General features: G+C 39.1%; 1 protein-coding gene across 4 annotated transcripts in view; it reads left to right on the top strand.

The window, feature by feature from the left end:
• The window catches only part of PCNT (pericentrin), a 104,856-nt gene that overhangs the window by 29,403 nt on the left and 48,425 nt on the right, over positions 1-27,028 (top strand). For 3 of the 4 annotated variants that reach the window (XM_076341965.1, XM_076341966.1, XM_076341964.1), the window contains exons 19-33: positions 249-487; positions 2,491-2,966; positions 4,246-4,822; positions 5,959-6,192; positions 7,873-8,037; positions 10,818-10,964; positions 13,124-13,275; positions 14,100-14,314; positions 14,769-14,995; positions 16,518-16,680; positions 17,781-17,924; positions 21,240-21,278; positions 25,252-25,293; positions 26,218-26,447; positions 26,880-26,999. In XM_076341965.1, coding sequence (XP_076198080.1) covers positions 249-487; positions 2,491-2,966; positions 4,246-4,822; positions 5,959-6,192; positions 7,873-8,037; positions 10,818-10,964; positions 13,124-13,275; positions 14,100-14,314; positions 14,769-14,995; positions 16,518-16,680; positions 17,781-17,924; positions 21,240-21,278; positions 25,252-25,293; positions 26,218-26,447; positions 26,880-26,999 — 3,170 coding nt within the window. The remainder of the gene's footprint in view (positions 1-248; positions 488-2,490; positions 2,967-4,245; positions 4,823-5,958; positions 6,193-7,872; positions 8,038-10,817; positions 10,965-13,123; positions 13,276-14,099; positions 14,315-14,768; positions 14,996-16,517; positions 16,681-17,780; positions 17,925-21,239; positions 21,279-25,251; positions 25,294-26,217; positions 26,448-26,879; positions 27,000-27,028) is intronic. The other variant, XM_076341968.1, reaches the window with a different exon arrangement.

Genomic DNA, 27,028 nt, shown 5'->3' with positions numbered 1-27,028 from the left:
AGGTTTCATGATCCTTCCCCATTATTCTGTGTGTGTTGATACTGATAAATTGCAAAGATGGTGATAAAGCAGAACAGAGTACAAAATAATCCTGATAGGGATTCTTGTTGGTCTGTAATTAGTATGGCTACTGATAAACTGCACAGCTGACAATGTTCAGTTTTATTTCTGTGCATTAATAGGACTTGTTAAAAGAAAATAAATTCCAGAATGTCTTTTTTTTTGTTTGTTTTGTTTTTTCTTTTCAGAAATCAGCAAACTGCGTCTACAGAGTGCTCAAGATGCAGCACGTCAAGTTGAAATGGAGGTGGCTGGGCGAGTGTCTGCACTGGAGGAAGAGCACAAAGCTAAACTCTCTCTCCTCTACTCTGAGAAACAGCGTATTGCAGAGCTTTCAGATGAAATAAAGCATTTAAAGGAAGAGATTACTAAACAAAAAGATTTTTCTGTGCAGAATGAAAAGCATCTGAGAGAGGAAATGGAAAAGGTAATTCGTATTACAGTACTGTTTTGTATAGAGTTGGGCAAGCTCAGATCTGTTGGGAAGGCCAAGGGAGATAGAAGCAGCACTTACCTTTAAATGTGCCTAGTTTACTGATAGTAGCTTCAGCTTTAAATGGACTTGCATGGATACACACAAATACTGGAATACGAGTCTGAAGTTCAGAGCACTTTAGTGTTAAACGCTTAGTTTCTCTGCTTTAAGATGAACTCTTCTATAAGAGCAAAGATAGTGTGGGAAGGCAGGTGCTTCAAGGGTTCATCCAGTCCACCTTCTATATTGACGTGGGTTAAGCATATGTATACCACTCCAATACAGGTCCTCATCCTCAACATCTCCCTGCAGCACATCGTAGTGTCCCGGTGCAAAAGTAACATGGTGCGCTTCCATCCTGTCATGTGGTAATGGAAAATTCAGCAGAAAGCACTGTGGCAGATGGAAAAAGCCCCTCTGCTGAATGACTCCCCTCTAAGAAATTGCTGGTTTTGATAGGACTGTCTTTTGAAGCAAATAACCAGGAATAATTTTTCAGACCACTTTGAGGGAAGAAGAAACAATTGGACAACAGATTTCTGCTTTTGCTTTGCTTTGTAGCTCTTATACCTTCACTGTCAAAGTCTTAGAGTTGAAAGAATCATGTCTGGCACCTTCCCTCTTACCTGTTAAATCAGCTGTCCCATCTGAGGATAAACTTAGATTGGATGTTAATTCATTGTTTAGTTTGTTCCAATATTTGAATGCTAATGAGAATTAGATGGATGAAGCTCTCATTTCTCAAGTCCTCCTTTCCTCCCTTTTTAAAGAGAGAGAGGTATGTATATCCTTTTCCAGACTTAAAAACTGGTGGAGAAGGCCAGAGAAAACAGTTGCAGACTGTTTGTAGGTAACGTGGAGAACTGAGAAAAGGGTTTTAAAGTTTAAGATTGTAACGTGTCACAAATTAAGTTAAATGAACTTGCTGACTTATGATGTAGTACTGAAACTAACATTTCAGTACTGCTAGTTTACTCCTACTACCTGCAGTATCTTTTTTTGTGGCACTGCTGGCTGGGTAGAAGATAAGTATATACAGAATGCAGTATTTGAAATAAGCCTGTACTGCATGCTGATCCACTGTCTGGAAACACATTTTGTTTGCCTTCTGGTCTCTTGCTCTCAGAAACAGAGTGAACCAATTTCCTCAATTACCTCTATATTTCCAGTGCCCCGCCCCCCCAAGTTTTCATGGATTGTGCGTTAATCAAAATCTGGGCTTTTTGCGTTTCTTTTCTGCCTCTTCATTTAGGTTGTAGCATAAATGAATGTTTAAATATTTGTTCAAAACAAACCTTCCAAGTGAAAACTGAGTATACTTCATACTGATGTTCGTATGTGATCTCTTATTAGCTTTTAATTTTCTTTTAAGAGATGACCCTGTTGTTTCCTTAGTTTACTATTTTTTTGTTTACCTGTTTACCTTTAGTGTATTTTTAGAGTCTTTTTTTTTTCCCTCTTGTCATTGAGCAATCATTTGGTGCTTTGGCCTCTGTTTTTATGCTACATGCTTTTTATGTTGCTTTTATGCTATGTACGAGATTGTGATCTTGGACACTGCATGTGAAATATCACTGGAACATATAAGGAGAGAAGAGGTTTAAGAGATTTTTAATCATGCCCAATATAAATACCTAAGGTGCCCATAGCTTTATAAGTTGAACTCCTGAAATGAAGAAAAGTGGCCCCAAGAGAAAACAACATAGAGTACCATGTTAATTCTAGAATTTTCCCTTGATTTTTTTTTTCTTATCTTCCTTACCCCAATTAATTCTTAATAGTGTGTTGCATTCAAGTACCTATAAATTGGCATTTCAGCCTTACTTTTATTTGGAAGGGTGACTTCACTGCAAGAATTGAATCTCTCCAAGACCTTAAATGCCTGGGAACATTCACTTCACACACTTCAGTTTGGTTTTGGTATTTTATGCATTTTTTAATAACTGTCTTCACAGGTAAAATATAAAATTGCTGAGGATCACAAGAATAAATTAAGGGAAGCCAAAGAAGAAGTCCAGAAAATAGAGACTATGTACAAAGAAGAAGAGAAGAAATGGAAATGTGAAAGCGAGGACCAGAGAATCCAAGCAGAAGAGAAGTTATCGTTGTTGCGTATAGAACTGCAAAATAGAGCGGAATATGAGAAGCAGAATTTACAAAAGGAATTTGAACTTCGTGAAGCTGAAATGAATCGACGTCAAGATCACCAAGCTGCCAAAATTCTAGAATTGGAGAAGTTGGTAAAAGAGCAGCAAAACAACTTGCAGCAACTAGAGGACAGCCTTGCAAGTGCACAGGCTATGCAGAAATCTCAGGAGCAATATGACCGTGACCTGCAGGCAGCCAAAGTGCTCATGGCAAAAGAAATGGAAAAGGCCACACTTTGTCTGCAGGAAGAATGTGCACTGAAACTTATGGAAGCACAAAACAAGTAAGTCCTGAGTATTTGAGGACTTTCACTTATCAGTTCAGTCATTGTTTCTTTTTCTTATTTTAAACTTAATGAGTCATAGTGATGTAGGTTTGTCACTTGATGGCACCAACTAACTTATATATGTAAAGCTTACTCTCCCAAGGAACAGTAATGCTGTCCATTACGGTTTACTATAGAATTTTTCTTCATGTAAATGCATTTAATCTAGTCTAGCAAATCAAATGAAGCGTAGTCAAGTTCTACCTCTTACAGTTAAGAATACAACACGTAGCTGAAAATTGTATAATAGCCTTGGAGGAGGGGAAGTGTTACAGGACATGTAAGTAGAAAAATTCTCTAAATCTCTTCAAGTGTTTTCAAACAATTCAAATGAATTTGAGCAAGCTTTTCCAGGCGAATGAAGCTTGTGTTATCCACTGAATGCTGAGGTTGATGGGCTGCATATGGTATTCTTCAGTTCTGGTTAGACATGAAGGTTGTAACTGTTCAGGTTTTCCTCCCCTTCCTACCTCCATTGTTTTTAGTGTATTAAAGGAAATATTCGAACAACTACGTATTTGTATTTCATGCATTGCTTCAGATTTATCCCTTCTTTCCTCCCCAAACATACGCTCATAGAACAAGATTGGGGAAATAATTACAGTAAGAAAATTCTGAAAGCAAGAACTTAGCTTTTAAATAACCAATCAGTTTTTAATTATTGATGTCTGTATTCAAAAATACTATAGTTAATGATTACAGTATATTGCAGCATTTCAGATACTAAATCTTCTGCATCAAGCTTTAAGCAGACCTCAGCAAGCCGAGGTGGGTTTGGAGGAGTCCCCAAGTATCCTACATAAACTTCCACAGTGGTTTTGTCTTGGTCTTAACCAGATGCTTTTAGAGATGTTTCTTATGACAGTTCGTTTACTTGCAGACAACACATTTGAGACGTAGACAATGTATATACTATGTCCTAGATACACTCATATGGCAGTGTTTTCTCAAACAGAGAACAATGTTTGTACGTTGCTCTGTATTAGTGAGTAATTTAATAGTGGTTCCAGTCTACCTATTAATAACCAGATACTACCAAGTGACATTGCATAAACCTTCATTATGTGACTATGAAATCATCTTCGTGGCTTTCTTTGAATTAGTTCTGTATTTGAAACATAAAGTAAAATTTGTACGGCCTACTTATTTTTCTTTAGTTTTTATTTATTATTTCAATTATTATTTTTTAAAAAAAGTCTTTTTGACAATATTCTCAACTTTCTTGGAAATAATACAGGTTTATAGAGGAACACAAAGCTATGACTCAGAAATTCACAACTGAGCAAGAGATTCTTCTCCAAGAGCTGAAAAAGAAACATGTTGATGAGCTGGAACTCCAAAGTCAGCAGTTACAGGAGAAGCATAAGCAGCAAATTTTGTCTCTTACAGCTGAGTTTCAGACAAAGCACCAAGCTGAAATTGAGACACTTAAATCTACACTAGAAAGTAAACAGCAGATTCAGCTTGAAGCTTGTGTTGCTGAACTACAGACAAAGCATCAGGCACAAATTGATGAGCTGGAGGCTAGACACTTATCAAATCTGGATTCCTTGGAGTCGTCCTACCTATCTGAAATTCAGAATATAAGAGATGAACACAGTCAGGCTCTTGAGAAGCTACAGCTTCAGCACACAGAACAGCTCCATGAAAGGGATAAAATGGATCAAGCACGCTTGGTTCAGGAGATAGAGATGTTGAAATTAAAGCATGCTGAAGAGCTTCAGCTTTCCCAAAATAATTTGAAAATTGAGCTAGCTACTGTTCATATGGAAAAACTTAAAGCCATGGCTGTTGAAGCAGAAGAAGCTCATAAGGTGAGTCAGAAAGAAAACTTGGCATAGAAGGTGAAATTTCATGGTACATTGTGTGGGATCACCTTTCCCCTTGTTCTTGGGGGGTATTTCTACAGCCTCCTTTGTGCCAGTACTAACACTTGTGTGTGGCCATATTGTGAGCTGAAATAGGAAACTGAAGCTGAAAATTAAGTCCATCTGTCACTCCACCCCCCCCCCCCCCGAAATGCTCAGACTAACAAGTTTTCTATCTCAGTGTGTGGAAAAGGTACAAATGAAGTAAATATTTTTAACATAATTCAGATTGGAGGGGCCATTTTGTGGCTCAGAACTTCTCTGCCTGATAGAATTACCATGTAATTCTTCAGAAGTGATTAGAACAAAGTAAATGTAATTCTGTAGGTTAAGCTACATCTCTAGGAATCCAAAGATCCTCCCTAGTGGCACAGTCTCGAGGGGAAGAATAGAAGAAAGGTATCTCTAAAGGTCCCAGATGGGATTTTTGGAGCAGGTCTTGGGTGAGTGGACCTTGTCTTAGGGCCTTTAACAGAAGTCCATAGCTTTGCTCTTGATAGAGCAGAGGTGTGAACTCTTTCAGAGTTCAGATGGTTAAAAAATGATCCCAAGACTTCTCCAAGTCAAAGAGGTAAGAAGGTTTAGCTCATTGCTAAAACTTCAGAGCCTTCCAGAGAGATGTACTGTTTTTCACACTTGTCTGTCACCATGCCCACTTCTCAAAATTATAATTATATATCATTTCTGTGCCGCAAAGGCTAAGAGGAAGGTCTTGTGCAGGGAAAGGTGAGTATTTTTCTTCTGTCCTATCTTTGCTAACTAATCTTAAATCTGCATTTTAATTGTTCCTGAGTGTAAAGAACTTCAAAAAGCTAAAGTTGAATATTGTGCTGATGGGGAGTGCTGTCATGTATAGAGGAAAGAGTAGGGGATTTACAAAACTTTTACTAGATAGGAAAAATAAACCTATTTCAATGATATAGAGAGTGCGTATATGTATGTGCGCTCATCATTCATGAGTCAATATTGTTCATGTTTACTTAAAAAGCTTTGATACAGCAGGACATGTGCTTTACAAATGGGTTACAAAAATATTTGTACTTACTTTTTTTCCTCCCCTCCGTTAATTAATGCTTACACAGGATGATTTGAACACAGCTCTTCAAAATCAAAGGAGGTTGCTGGAAGAAGAAAAACATCTGGCTCTGGATATATTACGTGAGGAAGTATTGCATATGGAGGAAAAGCATAGAAAAGCACTCCAAGAACTTCAGGAACTTCATGAGGCGGAAATTAAGAAACATAAGGAAGAATACTCCAGGGAGCTGGAAAATGAATTGGGGAAACTAAAAGCACAGCATGAACATGAGCAAGAGGTCGGAATGTTGCTAATACCTAAAACCAAAATAATCCATACTTAACATGAAGTGAATTCAGGTTTATTAACCTTAGAAGTAAGGCTGTATAGATGCTTTTTGGATTTTTTTTTTTAATAGTGCCAGTAGATAAGAAGAGACAAAGTTAACATTTTTAAGCCTTGCTTTATCTAAAAGGACTTAGATTAATTCTTTTATGTGTATTATCCTGAATTTTTAAAATTTAAATCCATGTTTGCGGTGCTCTCTATACTGGGATGGGGGGGGAGGGGGGAAGTGGGCTTGCTTTCTTCAGAGTTCCTGCTGTACTTAATTCAAAATTTTAAAGCTGCCATTTTGATAGAAAACTAACAGGTAATAAATTAGGTCATTAACCATTTGTGGAAAGTAACTGCTCACTTCAAGTTTTTATAAGTGAACAACATTTACTAACACCATTTTCTTCTTTTCTTAAAGAAATGATAGTAGGTAATACTTTTCCAAATATGTTTTCTCAGTGAGGTTTGGAAATCTTCCTAGTTGCCCTTAAAGCTTTACCATTTCTTCTTGCTGGGAATGTTTATGTGTAAGCTTGATGGTGTTTACTTTCATAGTGAAGGCTAAAAGTTTGATCATCTATGCTAAGTTCTCTTTTTAAGCATTGAAATGGAATAAGATCTGTTTATTCAGTCTCTTACACAATCTGACTTCTGTTATTGCAAGCAGCCACAAGTGATCAAGACTTTTCACTTTTCTATATTATATTCGTCTATTAGGAGAAGTCACAAACAAAATAAGCTTTATCCAGCTATAACTAAACAACATATACTATGTTAAAATGTAACTTACTTTTGCTTTTTCACTTACTAATTTGGTAATTGGATAGTGTGCCAAATAACTCTCTAATCACTGGTGCACCTTTGTATTACTTGGTGCACCTCACAAAAACCATTTAGGTTTGAGGAGATCCCCTGTGTTCTTTTGGACTGTCAGGCCTTAGAGCTGGTAGTGGTTTCCAGCTGGCTGGAGTGCATTGCAAACTGTCTTTACTTTTGGAAGAATAGCTTGCCTGGGAAGTTAGTTTTGTTAGTTTTGTGGGAAGTTCTCATGATTATTAAATTTTTAAGCCTTTCATCCTAGAAACAGGTTTTCTCTCTATTCTGATGACTACAGTGACACTTCTTAGAGAGCATAATAGAAAAATAAAAAGAACAAAAAACTCCCAAACCTTTCTCTGATATTTTTGATGGACTTCTTTGTATCCCATAGGATAATTGCATTAAATGTAGCTGCGTAATGTTTAATCCCATTTAAACAAGAGAATTTGTGTCTTAACAAATTTATGCTCTCCCTGTGTTTCTCTCCCCCTCTTTCTTCCTTTATTTCTTTGAATTTCTCTCAGACAAAGTCTGTTGGAAAGAACAAGTAGGGAGTACTCTGTTAGTTTGACCTGATGGTCTCATGAATACAGGAGATACTTGGTACCTAATGCCCTGTTGCTTCTCTATTTTTATCAGCTTGCTTTTTTCTATAGTCAGCATGATGATAGATAGCAGCTCTATATGGCCTTGAGGATTGAAGAGAGCTATTGTGAAAATACTCTTAAGAATTTGGCTGAGCTTGATGGTTTCGTTTTGGTTTGGTTTTATTTTTTCCTTAATTATAACACTATGGCTAAAATATTTTGTTACTTGTCTGCAGATGTATGCTTCTGCATCGGCCTCTGAAGTAGAAACTGTGCGGAAAGCTCTTCTGGCTCAATTTGAGGAGGTAAAATTGAAGCAGCAGCTTCAGTTCCAGGAAGAGATTGAGCTGCTGAAGTGTCAGTCGGAGGTACTGCTTGAACAGCAGATTGCACAGCTGAAGGTAGGGTCTGATTAAAATGAACTTCAGAGCACGCAGTGGTAGCGTGTTTTTCTGAAAAAGAACAATTGGTATACCTTTTTGTTCTTCAGCCATATGACTTTAAAAAAATAATCTGAGTTAGATCTCTTCCTTGCTTCACAATGTTGAAACTAGAAAAGCAGTATTGGAAACAATGCAGTGTTCCATAAGCAGTTGCGGTATTTACTACAGGGTTGTCTTAAAATCCTGAATTGGATGTGAAGTGGTGTCCTTCAAACTAAACCAAAAAAAATCAGTGGAATGTATTTGCCCTAAGCAACAGTCCTTGCGTACATTTCTGTTCAGTTTGTCACTTGAAACTTTTTCTTCTTGGTATCTGCAGAGACTATGCCCTTGGCCTATCACCCCTTGTCTACTGTGCTTATGTATATATGGTAAAAAATGTTCAGTGTTATCTAAGCTTTTACCAAGTGTGTGATGATGGTGAGCACTTTGTGCGTGAGATTTTTTTGTAGTTGTTCTTAATTTCTGCTTTCTTGGGTTCATCATTTGAGTTCCAAACTTTCATCTTGATGAGCATCTTAAAGATGCTTATCCCTGAAAATTATCTTCGTTTGGCCTTGTATACGATGTAGTAATTGCCTATCATCTTCTGAACCTTGTGCAAAATGTCTTCATTGGTTAGGTGACAAGCACGTGTAGAGCTATTAAATGAATGGAGAAGACACATCTTGCGTCAGAAGAGAGAGGGAAACTCACCAACACACTGAGAGCAGTGCTTTACATTCATCTCAGTGTTGTTATTGTACTGAGCATGTGTTGAGCTCAACTTGTTGAGCACAAATAACTTAGATTAGATGAATTACCATCTCTTTATTTGCTTCTTCTTGGGAGATTTCAACAGATCCTTACTGTTCCTGTCAGTGCTTCAACCTGAGGTGGGACTCTCCCTAACAGTTGCACAAACCTCTAGAATTGGATGCTGCAGACGTACAGAAAATTTCTGCTGTTTCCTGCCTCTGGCCCACTGTGGAGTCCTGGTCATTCTTTGGCCTTCCTCCGTCTAGTGCAGCTGTCTTTGACACAGAGAAGACAGTGTATCCTGAAAAGCTGCTGGAGGTATATTTGGCATTGCTGTCCTCAGCTGAACCCCAGCCTTCAGTCCACAGAAACTGGGACCGGACTGACCATTATGCATATACCCCAGAAGTGATTCCTGCTTTTTTCTCTCTTGCGCTGCCTAGGTGCTTTAGTTACTGAGTAACATTTGGGACACCAGAAACCTCTCTTTTCATTGAAATTTTGCCAGGGGTAATTCTACTGCTAGTACAGATGTGTCTGTTCTTTTTTTACTCTCATTACCTTGATGACTGGTGTTCTGTCCCAGAAGAGACTGACTGGATCTCTTTGCAATGTCAGGCTGAGCTGCATCATGGTCTGATACAGGTTTTTACAATGAGCCTTCCCCTGCCTACTTCCCCCATGCTCATTTATGGGGTTGTCTTCATGCCAGCCAGTTTCCTTGCCTTTTTCCCCCCCTCCCCTAGCAGATTTTAGGTATTCAGTGTTCCTTTCTACAGTCTGACATACTCTTTTAGTGGATGTACTGCTTCCGAGAAGAATAGGCAGGCTGTTTCAGAGACTTAGTCCACAAGTTTGCTGTACTTGTCAAGGAAAGTCCTCATACTCCTTTGTCTGTTCATTTGTATCTTGCTAACTGCTGAGCGCTCTGCTGTTTGAGTCTATAATTCTGGGCACACTTGGCTCTTCTGCCTTGCTCTGCCTCATGGATTCTGAGTAGGAGTTGGTATTGTTATTGCCCAAGTGCCAGTACTGGTCTTGATCTTGGCTATGATGACAGACATTATGGTCTCAGCAAGCAGTCCTTACCTGAGGAGCTGGTGATGGATGGGTTATTCTACTCAGTGCAAGGACTGGCTGAGTCCTCTACAAAGGATCCAGGACAGCTCAGGTGACTATGTATGTTCTGCTCTGAAGTCTTATTTATGCCCTGGGGAAAAATTGTTTTCTTGACTTACCAATAAAAAAAGGCAGCTATCACCTTGGAGTGTATTGGTTTTCATAGATCAATTTGCACCTTTTCTGTTTGTTTGTGGGTTGTTTTGTTTGGGGTTTTTTTGGGTTTTTTTTTTTTTTTAATACTGCGATCAGGAAGACTTATTTCCCAGTTCTGGTGTTGCAGAAACAATTACTTCCTTTTAGTCTCTTTGGAAAGGGATCCCAGGACCCTGTTTCACCTCCCTTATTTGCTGATGCAGGAGTTGGGGGTGTCTAATAATCCCTCCCTTTAGAGTGTTTTAGAGCACTCTGAGGTAAGTGAGACCCAGTTTAATAGCTTCTAGATCATTTAGCCATGTAAATCTACCTTGTAGATCTTCAGTTTGTTCTGGTAAATCCCTCCTCCTAAGTGGAACTCAGTACTATACATGTTGTACTACTTGCAGTTGCTGAAAGTGGCTTCTGTCCATCTCTGTCCTGACTTGTCCATCTGTTTTTTTGTTCCTCATCACTATCTCAGCAGTCTGAAATGACCCAGGTCTCAGTGAGCACATTCAGATAGTTTATTTACCTACTTAACTATCTTTAAGTCATAGTTTCGGCATAATTTTGTTGATTGGGAGTGTTAACTATATAAGCTACTGCTAATTAATCTGAGAGGTAAGTTATACACACTTAAAGGAAAAAAAAAAAGGGGGGGGGGTTGGTTGTGGGTTTTTTGGGGGTTGTCCCTGGTCCCCCCCGGCCCCGGGTGTATATCAAAGTATATGTGACTTATGCAGGATGAATTTGAAGCTGAAAAAAAGGCATCACTACATGACAAGGAGCAGGTGTTGATTCAGGAGAGAGAGAAGGCACAGGCTGCTCACCAAAAGGAGCAGGAGATGTTATCAGCCCAGCTGCAGGAAAAAGCAGCAATAATTATCCAGGTGTGTGGAAAATACTTTAAACCTAGATTTTAAATGTGCTTTTGTGGTTGTATTTTAGCACAGTGTTCTCTCCTTTCTCAAGATGTATATAGAGGGACTATGTGTATAATTCTTATGATCGCTAGTTTTCAAGGTGTAACGTATGATGGGCTCTGTCTCTTACTTGGAGTGCTACAGCAGTAACATGGAAACTGAAACTGGGTATCAGCTTGAAAACTGGTCTTCAGCCACTTCTCGGGGAGATTAACACTGCTTTATAAGAGAAGGTTGGATGTTTGCCTTTTTGTTGTCTGTGTATTGATGCCATCTGTATCTATCATTTTTTTTTGTCAAGAGAATAGTGCTCTAGTAGCTTTTGTTAGACCAACTGACCTATGGCTCAGAGGGAGTAAGACAGGTAAATGGGAAGTTTGGATCTGGAAGTGGCAAAGATAATATTCGTTTGCCAAACAAAACAAAATTTTATGCCTCCTGTAAAGCAAATATCTAAGTTGAATCTAGGTTACTCAGAAAGCTTTAGAGAGAGAGAGAGGAACAGCTTGAAAAAGGTATCTTTTAGGTAATTAGGAAGTTTAGAAATGTTAAGTTCTTTTTCAGTGACTATAATAATACCTTTGAGTTTTCAAAATAGAAGATAAAATGAAATAAAACATTCATGTCTTCTCTCACAATTCAGGAAGCTCTGACCAAAAATGTGAATTTGGTATATTAGGCTGTTCTGTTAGGCCTTTATGTTTAGTGGAAAAACTGGGAGTAACACTAAGAATTTCCCCTACTGGAAGAAATGCATTATTGTTTCCTGCTGTTCATGCAGGATTTGATGAGGGGTGAGAAAGTTGGCACGGGAGTAGAATGTTTTTCTTTCCTCGCAGTTTCCTCCCTGTTGTGGTTTAACTTAAGTTGGCAACTGAGTACCACACAGCTGCTTGCTCACTCCTCCCCGCCCCCCCCCCCCCCCCCCCCCCCCCCCCCCCCCGGCCATGGGATGGGGGAGAAAATCGGAAGGGTAAAAGTGAGAAAACTTGTGGGTTGAGATAAAGACAGTTTAATAGGTAAAGCAAAGCTGCACACGCAAGCAAAGCAAAGCAAGGAATTAATTCACTACTTCCTGTCGGCAGGCAGGTATTCAGCCATCTCCAGGAAAGCAGGGCTCCATCATGTGTAAATGTTACTTGGGAAGACAAATGCCATCACTCCGAACGTCCCCCCCTTCCTTCTTCCCCCACCTTTATATACTGAGCATGACATCATATGGTATGGAATATCCCTTTGGCCAGTTTGGGTCAGCTGTCCTGGCTGTGCCCCCTCCCAGCTTCTTGTGCACCTCCAGCCTTCTCAGTCGGTAGAGCATGGGAAGCTGAAAAGTCCTTGACTAGCGTAAGCACTACCTAGCAACAACTAAAACATTGGTGTATTACCAACATTGTTCTCACCCTAAATCCAAAACACAGCACTGTGCCAGCTACTAGGAAGGAAATTAACTCTATCCCTGCCGAAACCAGGACACTCCCAAATAGATATTTTGACTAATTTGTTGGCATACTTATGAGACAAAGTTTCTAACAAAATAGTACTGATTTGTTTGGCAGCAAAATCTAGGGGTCAGGGGTGTGTGTGTGTATATATATATTAATGGGATGGAGGTGTCATCTGAACATATAAACATGAGGAGAGAAGACATTTTTCTAGAAACCTATTTTCAGGCAGAGCTTATAAAGCAAAGAAGAAAGTTAGCTGGTACTGATGGTACTGGATCAGGTTGCTGTTCAGGTTTGTGTGCTACAGTGTCAAAACTTATGCTAGGACATTGCTTTGTGTCTTTGAGGCATAACAATGAAAGCAAACTAAGAGCAAACTAAAGCGTGATGCAAAGTTTTTACAAGCTTTTTGCATTGCTTGTATGTACTGAGTCTGAAATGCAAGTAAGGCAGCTCCCTGAAGCAAAATCAACATCAGAAAAGCAGAACTAAAAAAAATAACCATTCATTTTAGTCTTTCTGCTGTCCTTCATTTCTAGTACTTGCAGAAACAAATTTGCATAACAGCAGACGATGATTGTGTGAATATATACAAAGTGATGAAGGGTAAGATAATTGCGTGAAGTTTGTCGTTTAGGCAAAATGATCGACTACATTGCATTGTTACTGTGTTTTCCACAGCTGGAAAAGAAAATGGAGTCTTTAAACCGTGAAATAGAGGAGACCAACTCTGAACTGGAGACATTCCTTCAGCGGCGGGACAGAGAAAACCAAGAAGGAGGGAATTTGGTATCCATGTTGAGGTCTGATATTGAGCAATCCAAGGATGAAAGGTTTGTACATCTTGGGTTACGTAATGCTTAGTGGTTGGTTTTTTATTTGCTTGTCTTCTCACTTTTCATAAAGAAGTCAATAACTAGGCAAAATTAAGCCAGCTCAAATTAATAGTGTAGGATGATGATATATTGGTTTTATTTGCAAGTTTTTTTGAGGGTTTTTTAATTACCAACCTATCTTGATATGGAGAGCAAGATTTTTTTTTTTTTTCTTCCTTGTTTTCTTGTGGTCTGATGGAGACTTTGGTGTTTTGGGGGTTCCACTGTCTATAATCTTGGAAAAAGCTAGGAAATGGTGAAAGCCTCTTGGTCACAGAAACCTTTCAGTGCAATGTGGATTGGTTTGATATGTCATTGGAATGTGTGGGTTAGAGAAGCCGTCGTGCTGAATAAGCTTCTAGAAGAATTCCCTCTCACCTTTAAGAAACTGGCTTACTGTTTTTCTTAAACCTAAAATGTTTTCATAATTACAATTTTTGTTGTCTACTCTGCCAGAACACCCCTAGTTATTTTGATGTCACAGATACTATACTAGTAAAAGCGTTCTCCCTACTGGTGCTTCCACATCTGTGGAAGCCTGAAATGCTTGTGACTGCAGTGTGATCTCTCCATCTAACTGTGGAAAAGACAAAGTTTTTTTGCTGAGTCTGCTCTGTGAAAATGGCCTTGGTTTTTTGTGAGTCATCTGAATTATCTTCACTGATAACTGTCAAACTATGGCAAGATATCCATTTTAGACTGTCAGTTTTTCAGTAGGTTCAAAGTATCTTTTAAATCAAGTGCATGGAATTTTTGAAGTGTTCGATATGCTTTTGTTCTAGGAAAAAACTGCAGGAATCTTATCAGCATCTTTTGAAATTGCTTATGGAGTTGGTGAAGGCCACAATAGCTATTGAGGACCTTATCTGTAGCAAGACTGGTCTTTGCCTTGATGACAGTCTGGCTTCTGGAGATTCTAGAGAAAGTCACAGTATTATGGAAGAAATGGGATTCATGCAGTATTTCAAAGCAAAAGAAAAACATCACCTAGAAAAAGGTGAGTACAAATCTGCATAACTGGATGTAGTCAATTCACGTTCTTGAAAAACGCCTTTTCATTTCCTTTTATATGGATGAGGTTCAGAAAGGGGATATGTCTTGTTGCAGTGTTTTCTGTGTCTCCTTCAAAGTTGCTCCATGCTTAAGATAGTGTCTATCAGCGTTCTTTCGTTTTAATTCTCTTAATAGTGCAAATACTAGAATGTTACTGGAAAAGGCTGAATGGATTATAAGGCAGGAAAGCTGAACTTGGTGAATGCAGAGTTTCGGGCCCTGATGTATAGCACAATATTTCCAAATGATGTGAAAGACTGTCTTGATTTGTCAACATTGAGTTATTGATGTGTACAAGTTTTCACCTTGTAATACATCTTCAGGACCAACCAATGTCACTGATGTCAGTTGTTGTCTGAGTGGCCAGTTCTGTATCATTTTTCTGTGTTTTTAAATAGCTTGCTTGTTTTCAGTAGATGAGCTGCTTGATGAAACTCTTGCAGAACACAACCAGCTGTCTTCAGTGACTGACGAGGGGTCTGACTTGAGCCAATACTTATGTGAAAGTGTTTTTGCAAAGCCAGAATTGGCATGTGAAAATGAAGAAATGATATTGAAAATTGGTCATCGTTTGCGCACTGCAGTGGAGAGACTTCTGGAACTGGTTACAGAATCAACTAAACAAGTAAAACTTTTTAATCTGTGTAGATGTATAATTATACATCTAATATGAAATCTGTTTTAAGGCTTGTGTATTTAGCACCCTGTAGGACTGGATGCTAAAAAGAACTTGTCATGTATTCAGACAAAATCTGTTTATCAGTATAGGGAGGCATGTGCATTCCCTCCTTCTTACAATGAAGATTTTGCCCTTATTTGATCATTTCTTATAAATGAGACTTTAACGACTTTTTTTATTCTCCTAGCAGATCCTGTAGGAAGGCTATAAGTTGGTTGCCTTAAGTAGATTTTAGATTAAACTAGGATTTTAGATGCATTTGGTAACTTCAGGAGACCAAGAGTTAAGGGGATTTGAGGGTTTTTTATCTCACTTCACATCAGTGCTTCTTCACCATTGATAAGGAGGTTCAAGAAAACTCAGTCCCATGTTTAAATGTTTTCGGAATATGTAGATAGCAACAAGCAAACATCCTTGTAATTATATACTGCTTAATTGTGATAAAAGGAGCTGAACTCAGTATCATAAAAGAATTTGAGTATTTCCATACTGAGTTTTGCAGTGTCTAGACATTCAGCTTTGTGAAGAGAAGTTGTAAATCTGAGGTAGATGCCCAAGTCCTGTATACATTTAGAGGATTGAATTTAGTGCTACAGTAATTAGTTTGTTGAGTAAAGAAGCCCCGAATTTAAAAGAAAATCTGAAGGGAAGGAATATATCTGAAATTCATCTTCTCATCAGGTATTTTGTGCAACCCAGAGATAAGCGTCCAAATGGTGCGTCTGGGATGGTGAAATGTATATTCACCATCTTTAAAAAAAAAAAAAAAAAAAAAAAAAATCCCTCCTAGAATGAGGTGCTTAAGTTTGGACTTCTGGGTACTGGTGCCAGTTCCACTAGCATGTAGCTAACTTGTGGTTAAAGCACTTGCCCAAGCCATGGCCAATCTAGATTCTAGGTCACCTTTATCAGCTGCATTCAAGCATACTTTGCTTACATCTGTGAAATGTTCTATCCACTGGGATAAGCTAAGTATAAACTAAATGGGAATGGGGCTCCTCTATTCCTTTCCTTTGAACTTGAGACACTGCATGTAGGAATGCAAGATACATAGTCTCAGAGAACCAGTGCCATACCTTGGAAACCTGATGATGTATTGACTTCACTGTCTGTTAGACATGCATGAATCTCTTGAAGAATTTAAGTGCGAGGATGCTTTGAATTTCAAGTGGCTCAGGAAGTGTCAAGCTGAGCAGTTTAGCCAACAGGAAGGTATCTCTCTTTACGCACAGTAAAGAAACTTATGTACCTAAGTAAGATTTGTGGCAAAAATACAGGTACAGGGAGTCGCCAAAGTGTCCAGGGGTTTTGGCCAAAGTCAACCTAGTACTAAAATGAAAATTCAAAACCTGGACCTTAATGCATGAATGTTATAAAAAATTATGAGGGTTTTTGTTTAAATGTCTGTAGTATTGTTACATTGCATGTGCATCCAAGATCTGATGCTAGGGAAATTGTTTACTTTTAGCTGGAGAAAATGCATGAAAACCATGTGCAATTTGAAGAAGAATTCAGCCGCCAAAATCAGGAAACTGCCCAAGTAGTTAGTCAGCACCAGGAACTAATGGAGTGCCTCAGCGAGGAAAGTGAGGCCAAGAATCAGCTGGCACTAGAGCTTCATAAAGCAGAGGGTAAGAAAAGGAAACCAATAGGAAGAGATTTCAGTGTCATTTACTCATAGCTCATTCTTCCAAATATCTATGATACGCTTTTGTGTCTTTTGTTGTTGATTTGCCTGTCTATAATCCATTTTCTGCCTTTCAGATTACTAAATTACTTGAAGCTTGGGTCTTCTCTTGCAAATCTACTAAACTCTCTTCATCAGAATTGCATTTCTCTGGAGCAAGTGTGATAGTGCTTAGTCCTATACTTATACCATTGACTGTGTGTGAAAAATACCATAATTTTTTAAAACAGCAGTTTGTGTTCCTGCATGTCTAAACATGGGAGCTTGGATTATTGAAAAGAACATATACTCCCGGTGTAAATCAGCCCACCTGTCTGACCTTGGAAGGGTTCAGCATGAACTAGAGCAATGTTTGATAGTAGTGCAGGCATAAAGAGATTCTGTAAGAGACAGAAAGGCTGAGGCTGTTGGTCTCAACGCTATCACAGACTGCATATCGTCAGTCTAATTCCACTTTGTGAAGATTACGACTTGAGGTCTTCTTTATGTGGGAGAATCTTTGAGGGTTTCCGTGTCCTTCAAGTTGAGCTTCTCTCCCTAATCATGGCATCTGCTTTCCATTCCTCTTCTCAGTCATACTCCTTTAGGCTTATTTGGTCTTTCCAAAATCCTGTTTCCTTTTTTTCTGTGAATCATTCCTGGATTTCTTGGGCTCTGAATCTAACGCTTGATCTTACTTTTGGAGATTCTGTTTCTTTGAACTTCAGCCCCCAGCAGAGGATGTATCATGCTGTCCTGTGTTGTGAGGTCATCCCAGGCCATCAAGGCTTAACAATCCTCATATATGTTCCACGTGTTTGGAGACATTTTGTGACATGGCAGCCTCATAAAATCTGTTAGAATACATTAATTGGTACACTTTATTCCTTAAAATGCTTCAGAAAGCCTAGCTAAGGTGTAAATTTAAGTAGTCTTGCATGTCTTCCTTTCTATGTCACCTTCCATTGTTTGCATAAAATTGTTTATTCATGTTTTCGAGCTGCTTTTTTTTCCAATAGATGAGTTTGTCTACTGCTTTATTTGCATTCTGACTTGGAATTTTAGGCATTATCGAAGGCTATGTTGCAGAAAAAGCTGCATTGGAAGAGGCCTTGAACCTGAAAGAGGAATCAGAGCGTCGCCTTGTTATGGAGCTGGAGAATATGCGTGAACGCTTCCAGGAGCTAACCCAGGAGCAAGCAATTCTTGGTGAGGAGTGGGTATGACCCTGTTAGTGGAAAATGAAATTGTCTCTAGTCAGGGCACACTGCAATGTGTTTCAGTCTTTGGTTTGATGACCTAGTAAGCAGCTCAGTCTGGTACAGAGGTTAGCAGGGTCTTCCTGTAAAAGCAGAAAAGAAAACAAAGCAGCTGGTTCTTTGCTTATAGGAAGATAGTACTGTTATTGAAGAGTACTGCTGTAGTCTTATGCTTAGTTAGAAATGGGAAGTGCCTGAGAAAATAGAGGCATGTATTAACTACAGGTAGTTAGTTGCAACAGATAATTAGCAGCTAGTTAGTAACTGAAATGCTGGTTATTTGACACTGCAGTCAAAGAAAAGAGTTGGAGCTTCAGGGCTTTTGACTGCTTCCAGGACTAAGGAGATAGCTTAATAATGATGGAAGAAATAAAATACTCCTGGAAGATTATTTGAATTATTGAATTATGAAAAAATTGTTGTGATGATGTGTACTTAGTTTCATATGTAAGCTTTTTCCCCTGTTCCCCAGCCTTGTCCTGTCAAAACACACACATGTGATTGGTAAGAGTGACTGTGGAAAGATTTTAATGATCAGGCTCAAAATGTGTTTAGGTTTTTAAAGGAAAGTACATGGGTTGAAAAAGCTGAATGAGGTAGTGTTGTTGGAGAGGATAAGGTGAGGCAAGTATCTTAAACTTTTATGTAAAGGGTGACTCACTACAAGCCAAAGACAGCCACTGAAATACCAAATCAAACTCAGATAAGTAGGTGCAAATAAGCAGTCTACATAACTCCTTCCCCCACTCCATCACTACCTCAGCCCCACAGAGTATGTGATATGATGTAAGCTAACTATAGGGAGCTTGTGTAGGGAAGTGGAGTAGGATAAAGGGGAACTCTTCAACATGCTGGGTGGAGTCTAATAACACTCAATGAGTGGAAGTTGGTGCTGTGATAACTCACACTGCAAAAGAAGGAGCACATACTTTAACAGTGACAGCAGTGATTTAATAAAGACCCTGAAGAATCTCAGTGTAATATAGCTGGCTTACATATAAGATATTTTTTTTTGATTCACAGAAGAAAATTCAGATATGTTATGTGACTTGCACTATGCAGGAACTCAAGACTAGCTTATGCTTGTTCTTAATGATGAATCTGTAAATCATTTAAATAGCATTATATAGTTTTGACTTCTTGAATTTGCAGCCTTAACATCATTCTAATACTTCTGTAAGTGAATTTCTCTGTATCGTCTTCCAGTAGAAATTTATCATTTGGGATCATTGCCCTTTCACTTCTGCTAATGCCAACATTACACTACCCTCAGCTATATCACCACGATGCCAACTTCAGCTATGTTGCATAGATCTTTACTGCCTGAGCAGACTACATAACAGGTAGTTGTACATAGTGCATGCTTAGGTCAGAAATAAAGACAGCAAGAAGCAGTTTTCTAGTGAATTTCTCCATTGTTAGTAGTAGAGGAATGTAAAGACTCTAGGTTTCAGGGTATCAACCCAAATTCTATAGGAGGGGTGTGTTTGACTGGACAGAGTCTATATGTTGCAAAGCCTCTGTTGTAGACTCCTGCCTGGCTTTCAGCCTTGCTGTATCGTTCCTCTGCAATTCTTGTCTGCCTCTCGCCTCTCCCCTACCTCATCTTCTCTTCACCGTGCTGCTCTTCACCTCTCTTCTGACTCTTGACTCTACCATTGTCCTGCTCTTGTGGGCTGCCATCCTTCTGTTTTCTTCCTTTTGGCTCTGCACTCAACCTTTCAAATATAGTGCAATCAAAATACTCATGTTGTACATAGAATCATAGAATGGTTTGGGTTGGAAGGAACCTTTAAAGGTCATCTAGTCCAACCCTCCTGCAATGAGCAGGGACATCTTCAACTAGAATAGAATAGACTATTTCAGTTGGAAGGGAGCTACAACGATCATCTAGTCCAACTGCCTGACCACTTCAGGGCTGACTAAAAGTTAAAGCACATAAGGGCATTGTCCAAATGCCTCTCAAACACAGACAGGCTTGGGGCATCAACCACCTCTCTAGGAAGCCTGTTCTGGTGTTTGACCACCCCCTCAGTAAAGAAATTCTTCCTAATGTCCAGTCTAAACCTCCCCTGGCGCAGCTTTGAACCATTCTCATGCGTCCTGTCCCTGGATCCCAGGGAGAAGAGATCAGCACCTCCCTCTCCACTTCCCCTCCTCAGGAAGCTGTAGAGAGCAATGAGGTCGCCCTTCAGCCTCCTCTTCTCCAAAGTAGACAAACCCGGAGTCCTCAGCCATTCCTCATAGGACATGCCTTCCAGCCCTGTCACCAGCAACTAGATCAGGTTGCTCAGAGCCCCATCCAACCTGACCTTGAATGTTTCCGGGGATAGGGCATCTAGCACCTCTCTGGGCGACCTGTTCCAGTGTTTCACCACCCTCAGCGTAAAAAATTTCTTCCTTATATCTAGTCTAAATCTACCCTCTTTAGTTTAAAATCATTACCCCTTGTCCTATTGCTACAGGCCCTATTAAAAAGTATAGTACATGTGTTAGTATTAAAAGTTGTGTCTGTCTCTGACCTCTCATATGACATCTTAATAATATCTTACTATTGCCTTAAGAGAAAATTGAGTAGTGGTCTTGTGCAGATTGTCCTGGCTGACAGAGTCTACACTCATTTGCCCTAGTAAGCAGAGGAAGAGGTGGGGGAAGACCTCTCTTCCTCAAGGGAAAGACAGCAGAACATAAATAGATTCAGGGGCTGTAACTGGAAATAAATGCATGTTGTGTTTGCTTTACAACGGTGAGTATGGCCTTGAATAATATGTCCCACAGGAAATGCAAAATAGTTCCATGATATTGTTGAACACAGTATGTCTGTGTCATGGAAATGTATGACAGATTACAGAGTCTGTAAGTCTGTGCCAGTGAGTCCTGCTGGACTTGAATCCTGCTTTGAGTCCCCTGGCAGGAACTAAAAGAGGGGTTTTAGGCATTAATTATTCTATCTCTGTCTGGGGAAAACTGTGAAAAGAGAATATTGATTGTATTAGAAAAATGTATAAATGACTAGCCAAGAATGTTGCAACAAACTTGCATGGTTATAATGTAAAACCATTTCTGTAGTAGCTGTAGTCCAATTACAGACATGGATCAACATACATCATCAGCAGCTTTGTGTCATAATAAAGATGAAGTGCATTTTTGCCAAATAGAAGATAGGCACTATCTGCATTACATATGAATTTTTAGTGATTTAGAAGATGGAATGGATCACAGCATCCTATTCTTGTCTTGTATATGTCTTTATTTTGACTTCTAGGAACACCTGTTGCTAATGTAGCACCAACAGAAGGTTCAGGTTTGTAATGATGAGTGTGGGATTTTTCTCGTTTGTGTTGCTGTAACACTGAGTGAAGGACTTGATAGTTTTGATTTTATTTTAACAAAGAGGAATAGTACTTCATAAATAGGCCCAAGAAATTACTGGGATTATGACTATCTTGGCAAAAAAAGTTACCATTTCTGTGATGCATCAGAAGACAACTAAAACTAAAAATACTCAATTCATTGATCAATATTTAAAGGGAAAAAAAAATGTTTTGCTGCTGTTAGGCTTAAAATACATTGTGCCATTACCTTCGTGTTTGCCAGCTTCATTTTTCCTTTGAGGGGGATGGAGTAGGTTGTAAGCTTGCTGTGAACTTCTAATGATACACAGTGGGCTGTTAAAATGATTAATTTAAAGGGGGGAAAAAAGAAAAAATATTTGAGATGATGTAAAATGGAGAGCTAAAAAAAAAAACCAGCAAGAACTGAAGAAAGTCTAAGGGAGACTAGAGAAATGTAATTGAATGGATAGGTAGATCAGAAAAAAGAAGGGGAGAGCAGCATGGTAAGGAAGGCTAGTTATGGGAGGAAAGATGAAACCGAAAACAAGCAAGAAGGATCCATAGAGTTTTACACTGACTTTGGAAGTCTAATGCTGAAGTAAAATTTGTAGGTGGCAAATTGAAAGAGGCATCTTCCCCCCCCCCCCCCCCCCCCCCCCCCCCCCAAACTAAAGCGCGCATACTTAACTCCTGAGTAGCAAACATTTAGATCTGATAAATTCATAGCTGCCATGATTATGTTTTGTGGTCTACTCAAAATAAAATTCTCTTACCATGTTTTTAGATTAATTTTATTTATATGCACATATATATATTCGTAGACGTGTTCTCTTGCAATATTCACTGTCTCTTGTTTCTATACCTTTTTCTTTTCCCCCAAAGGGTGTGAGCTGGGTAAACCAGGTCCCTCAGGTGAATAAAAAAAAATTATCTAGGTAAATTCCAGTTAGAGTTAAAAAGCTGCACTGGGCAGTCTTGCCCGTTACTCTATGTTTATTCCTTCTGTCCATTCAGATCTCCCTCAAACACTAAGTCTATTTAACATATTTTTGGTAACCACCTCACTGTCCTGAAATTTGCTGCTGCCTGTTCAATGAGAGGGAATGGCTAACCTAGCTGGTTAGAGTGTATTTAGGGATTGACGTTCTCCTGGTATCTGCAGTCCATCTCTTGCCAGCAGCTCATTAGGACTTGAACAGTTGCATTTGCTGCAAGTGCTGAGCCCTATAATTCATCCCCTTTCCCCCACCCCAGCCATCTGTAGTACTCTTCCTCTGGTTTGGAATTGTTTGTAGTATATGGGAAATATGATAAATAAAAATCATATTGTTTGGAGTTGATTGACATGGCTTTTTTCTTGAAAAGCTGATGCCTCCTCCCTTTTTTGATGTGGAGTACTAATATGATTAGAATGGCCTCGCTAATAAAATGCACTTAGAATGGAGCTTGGCATTTGCTAATGATGATCTTGGGAGCGGGGAGGAGTGTGCCGGGGCATAACCAAAGTCAAATTGCGTGATTTGAATTAGCATTAATAAATAGCAGGTTTGTCCCTAGAAAGAAACAAATCTGTGATCTGATGATCTATTCGTGTTGCTTGAAATTATATTTATACACTTGGGGAACGTGTGCTTAAAAAAAAACAACACCACCAAACAAACAAAAAAACCATTGCTCAAACAGATTACACTTACTGAGATTGCCAAAATTTGATACCTGCTTTCTATGAAACATTTTCAATTCCATGTAAAATCTGTTAGCCCAATTACTTTTTTCCATTAACTTGCATTTCTGTCTGAGGAGGTGACTGTGACTGTTTATTTCAGTTTTATCTAATCAGTATTTTGTTCCTCAGAAAGCAATAGTGTTGCTTTTGAAGCTAAAAAGAAGCCATCAACTCGTTAATGACCATGTTTCTTAGGGTATAGAAGGAAAAATTCCTGTGCTTGTTTTCACAAAAGCATCAGTTCTTTTCTCAGTGGGTCAGTCTACTTATATGCCGTTCCTGTGGGTGCGCGTATATCTGTACACACTATACTTTGCCCTCCTCTGTGCACCATGTGTAAGCAAATACAGTAGTGTGCTATTTTATTCCCATCTCCTGCCTGGCAAAACACAGCACTTGGTAAAAAATATTCTCTGTTGTGCAGATATGGCTGGGATTCAGTCTCCTAATGGAATTCAGGCTGTTGTCGGCTTTTTTCTGGACTGTGTGTTTCAGCCTTGCATAACTTGCTGTGTTGCATCTCATGATGGCAGGAGGCTATTGCAGCTCCAAGTGGATTGTGAGAGAAATTGCTTTTGGGGAGACTCTTCATTTACCTGCATGCATTCTGCCAGAGCCTGAGTTACATCCACAACTCAATGAACATTTGATTAGGAAACTTGAAGCTTAGTTCATGTGATTATTTAGCACTGTGCTAGAAAAAGTAGGGAGCATGGCACAGCGGTTGCACAGTTGTTATTGTGTAGGCATCTGAGATACTGCTCTTGGTAATTGTGAGTTTGCAAAATTACTGCTTGGAGTGAAATGTAGTTGGAATGTAGTTGTGGATTATCACTCAAAGGCAGAAAGTACTTACCAGGACTAGAGCTTTTTGAGATATGTAGTCTGTGTGTATATCTCCAGCAGTACCTCAAAGTCCTTTATTAATCCTGTGATTTGTATTTATCAGCCAATAGCAAACTTAAAATGGCAGGAGAAGCCTGGTACCAGTATACCCGTATGTAAGGGAGGGCAGGGCTCTTAACACATTGTCTAGAGTGACTGCAAAACAAAATTTTTTTTTTCCTTCAGCTGGTGTGTGTCATGCTCTCACATTGGCAATGTAGATGTATGCTATGCATCTCGAAGAAATCAAGTGACTGATAAGCAATTTTGTGTGCATTTCAGTTGGTTTCAAAAGCTACCATGGGTGCTTAGCAAACCTGACAAATGGTATAAGAATCTGTAATAGTTCCATATCTGCCAAGTTTTCTTTTGCTCAGTTAACCTCTTAGTTTATCTTGCATATTTTAATATTGTCGCAATGCAGAGAAAGTATAGTTGCTACAGTGAGAGACCAGGGTGACTAAATCATGGAATCACAGGATTGCTGTGGGCCTCGAGAGCTCATTTAGTCCATATTTTTGTCCCAAAACAGAATCTATTTTATTTGTTTCTCTTTGTCCAGCCTCTTTAATTTCCAGAGACAGAGACTTTACAGTACCTGCATGCTCTGTTCCTTTATCCTTAATGAGGTGACATTTTCCCCAATGTTTAATGTAAATGCTATTGCATCATTCTAAGCTTGTGATGCTCATCCTCTTAAGTATGAACATAGAAACATTCACGTTTCTTGGCTTATTTTAAAGTGTCTAGAAATTTAATTAAATACCTGTGGAGAGCGAAGCACTAGAAAAAATATTATAAGGAGGCTGTGGTATCACTTTTGTTTTTGAACGTTTGTAACAGCAACTTAAAAAAAAAGTTAGGTCAGAAATCATGTGGATTGAGTGGATCATGCTTGGAAAAGAGAATTGTCCCATTCTGGGAACTGGGCTGGATGACCAGTTAAGGTCCTTGTTGGAATCATAGACTTATCTTTTCCTCTATGACTGAAAACACTTAAGATGAATAATGGAACGTTTGGAAAGCAAAATAATGAGCTCTTGCAGGACTTTGCTTTAAATACTAAATAGCCAGACTTCTATTTTTGTGTTCAGTTTACTTTTTAGCTATAGTCACATTAAAATGGTTTTGCTCCAAGTGCATTCACAGTAGAGACTCAGTTTGGGTCTCCTAAACAGTGTATTCAGTGCATCCAACTAATTGAAAATGCAGTTTGTAGGTATAAATTAGCTCTTGATAACTTAAATAATCTTGAGCTATGTATGTTTTCATAGTTGCAGTATTTCTTTTGCAGTCTGTCTAGGGCAAATATGTGCCATCTTTTCTTCTAGGTGTTTCTTCCCTTTGTAGCTTCAGAACCGGACTAATTTTCTGTAAGTGTGATTTTTCTCTGGGTTTTAATCCCCACTCAGGTTCAGAGAAAAAGATTAACTTTGCTTTCTCATAGCAGCTAGCTTCAGGGTAGGGCTGGGCACCGGTGCTCACTGAAAAGATGGACTGGTTGTTAACTCAACAGTGTAGATAGCAGCAGCAGCAGCAGTATCCAGCATGGTACAAGGCAGAGGAGTAATTTAGAGGCTGACCTGAGACGATGTTGGAGGTCTAAGGAGGATCTCGGCATGACAGTTTGGAGGAATTGAGAATTCGGTATTGGATGGCTTGATTGAGAAGAGATTTGAAGTAGGATGGGAAGTTGGGATGGAAGGGGTGGCAAGGATTTAGGATAGAACAGTGAAGGATGGGGCAGTCAGAAGGATGGGTATGAGAGACTAGGTGGCTGACAGTGGGGTGTGGGGCTTAAATTTAGGGATGGAGCACATCTGGAATGGAGTGAATTTGGAGGATTGAGGATCTGGTGTGGTTTGGAAAGAGCCTCTGGGGCAGGAAGAGTGTGGAACTGGGGTTGAGAGGGCAAGGACCTAGTGAGGGAATTTGAAGGACTCCTGGTCAGGTGAGATGGGGCTCTCTGGAATTGTGAGGTCTCCAGGGGTGAAGGTGAAAGCTTTCTATGTGCCCAGAATATCTCCAACCAGGATTTACTTTGGGATTGAGAAGAGATGCCCATGTCCTCCTTTACTACATCATACGGTAGTCTTAACAGAGGTGGCTTTCAGAGACACAATGGGCAGTCAAGTATCACACTTCCTTTTGTGTCTCTTACAGACCATCTCAGAAGATTTTTTTCTTTGGTTTTGATGCTGTCCAAAGTATCTGAATTTTTAATCTCATCTTAAACTCAATTTGATTTTTGCAGCCTGCACTGACAACTTTGTTGTTATTTTTGCGTTCTTATTTAGGTCTACTCAAGGAAGTAGAATTCTTAGCAAAGGAGAAATTAGAGCTTCAATGTCAGGCAGAAAAGGACCATTCCAACTTACGCTCTCAAATGAAAGTTTTGGAGGTGGAACTGGAAGAACAGCTGCATAGTAATCAAGACCTGGCTACACAGTTATTGGAGGTTGCTGAATTAAAACAGCAAATTCAAGTTCTTGAAAAACAGCTTAAAAAACAGCGGCAATTCATGGATGTAAGCAAGCTTGGTACCACATTTCCATGCTTTTGGAGGTGATAAATACTCCGAGTTTGTGACTGAGACTTGGAAGATGGTTCGTAAAATGGGATACTTTCTGTTTTGTTTGAAATTAAGACTTTGGTATGCTAGTCTTTTACAAGAAAAAAGGTAGTTTTTTTAATTCCGTTTCTGTAGTATTACAGGATAATTTTTTCTGTTTTATTAATTGCTCATTGTAGTTTGTATGTACATTGGAGTCAAAAAGGTTTTTTCCTTCCCTGTAATTTTAGCTATGCTTTCAGGACTACTAAGAGGTGTTAATGATTTTTAAGTGACCACAGTTTCTTCACCACAAAAACAAACCCCAATTTTTTCTTATACTCAATATTTTAATGAAATGCAAAATTTCTTAAAAAAGATTTTCATTATCTCTGGCTGGGTTTACAGGAACAAGCTATAGAAAGGGAACATGAACGTGATGATTTTCAGCAGGAAATTCGGAAACTGGAAGAACAGTTAAAACTTTCAGCAAAATCGCAGACTTCAGGAGAGCCCAGAGAGTACAGGGTGAGTAAAATCACACTTACTGGCTGAAG

The sequence above is a fragment of the Aptenodytes patagonicus genome, chromosome 6 (genome assembly GCF_965638725.1).
Source record: "Aptenodytes patagonicus chromosome 6, bAptPat1.pri.cur, whole genome shotgun sequence".
Taxonomy (NCBI): domain Eukaryota; kingdom Metazoa; phylum Chordata; class Aves; order Sphenisciformes; family Spheniscidae; genus Aptenodytes; species Aptenodytes patagonicus.
This window is presented reverse-complemented; position numbering and strand designations above follow the sequence as displayed.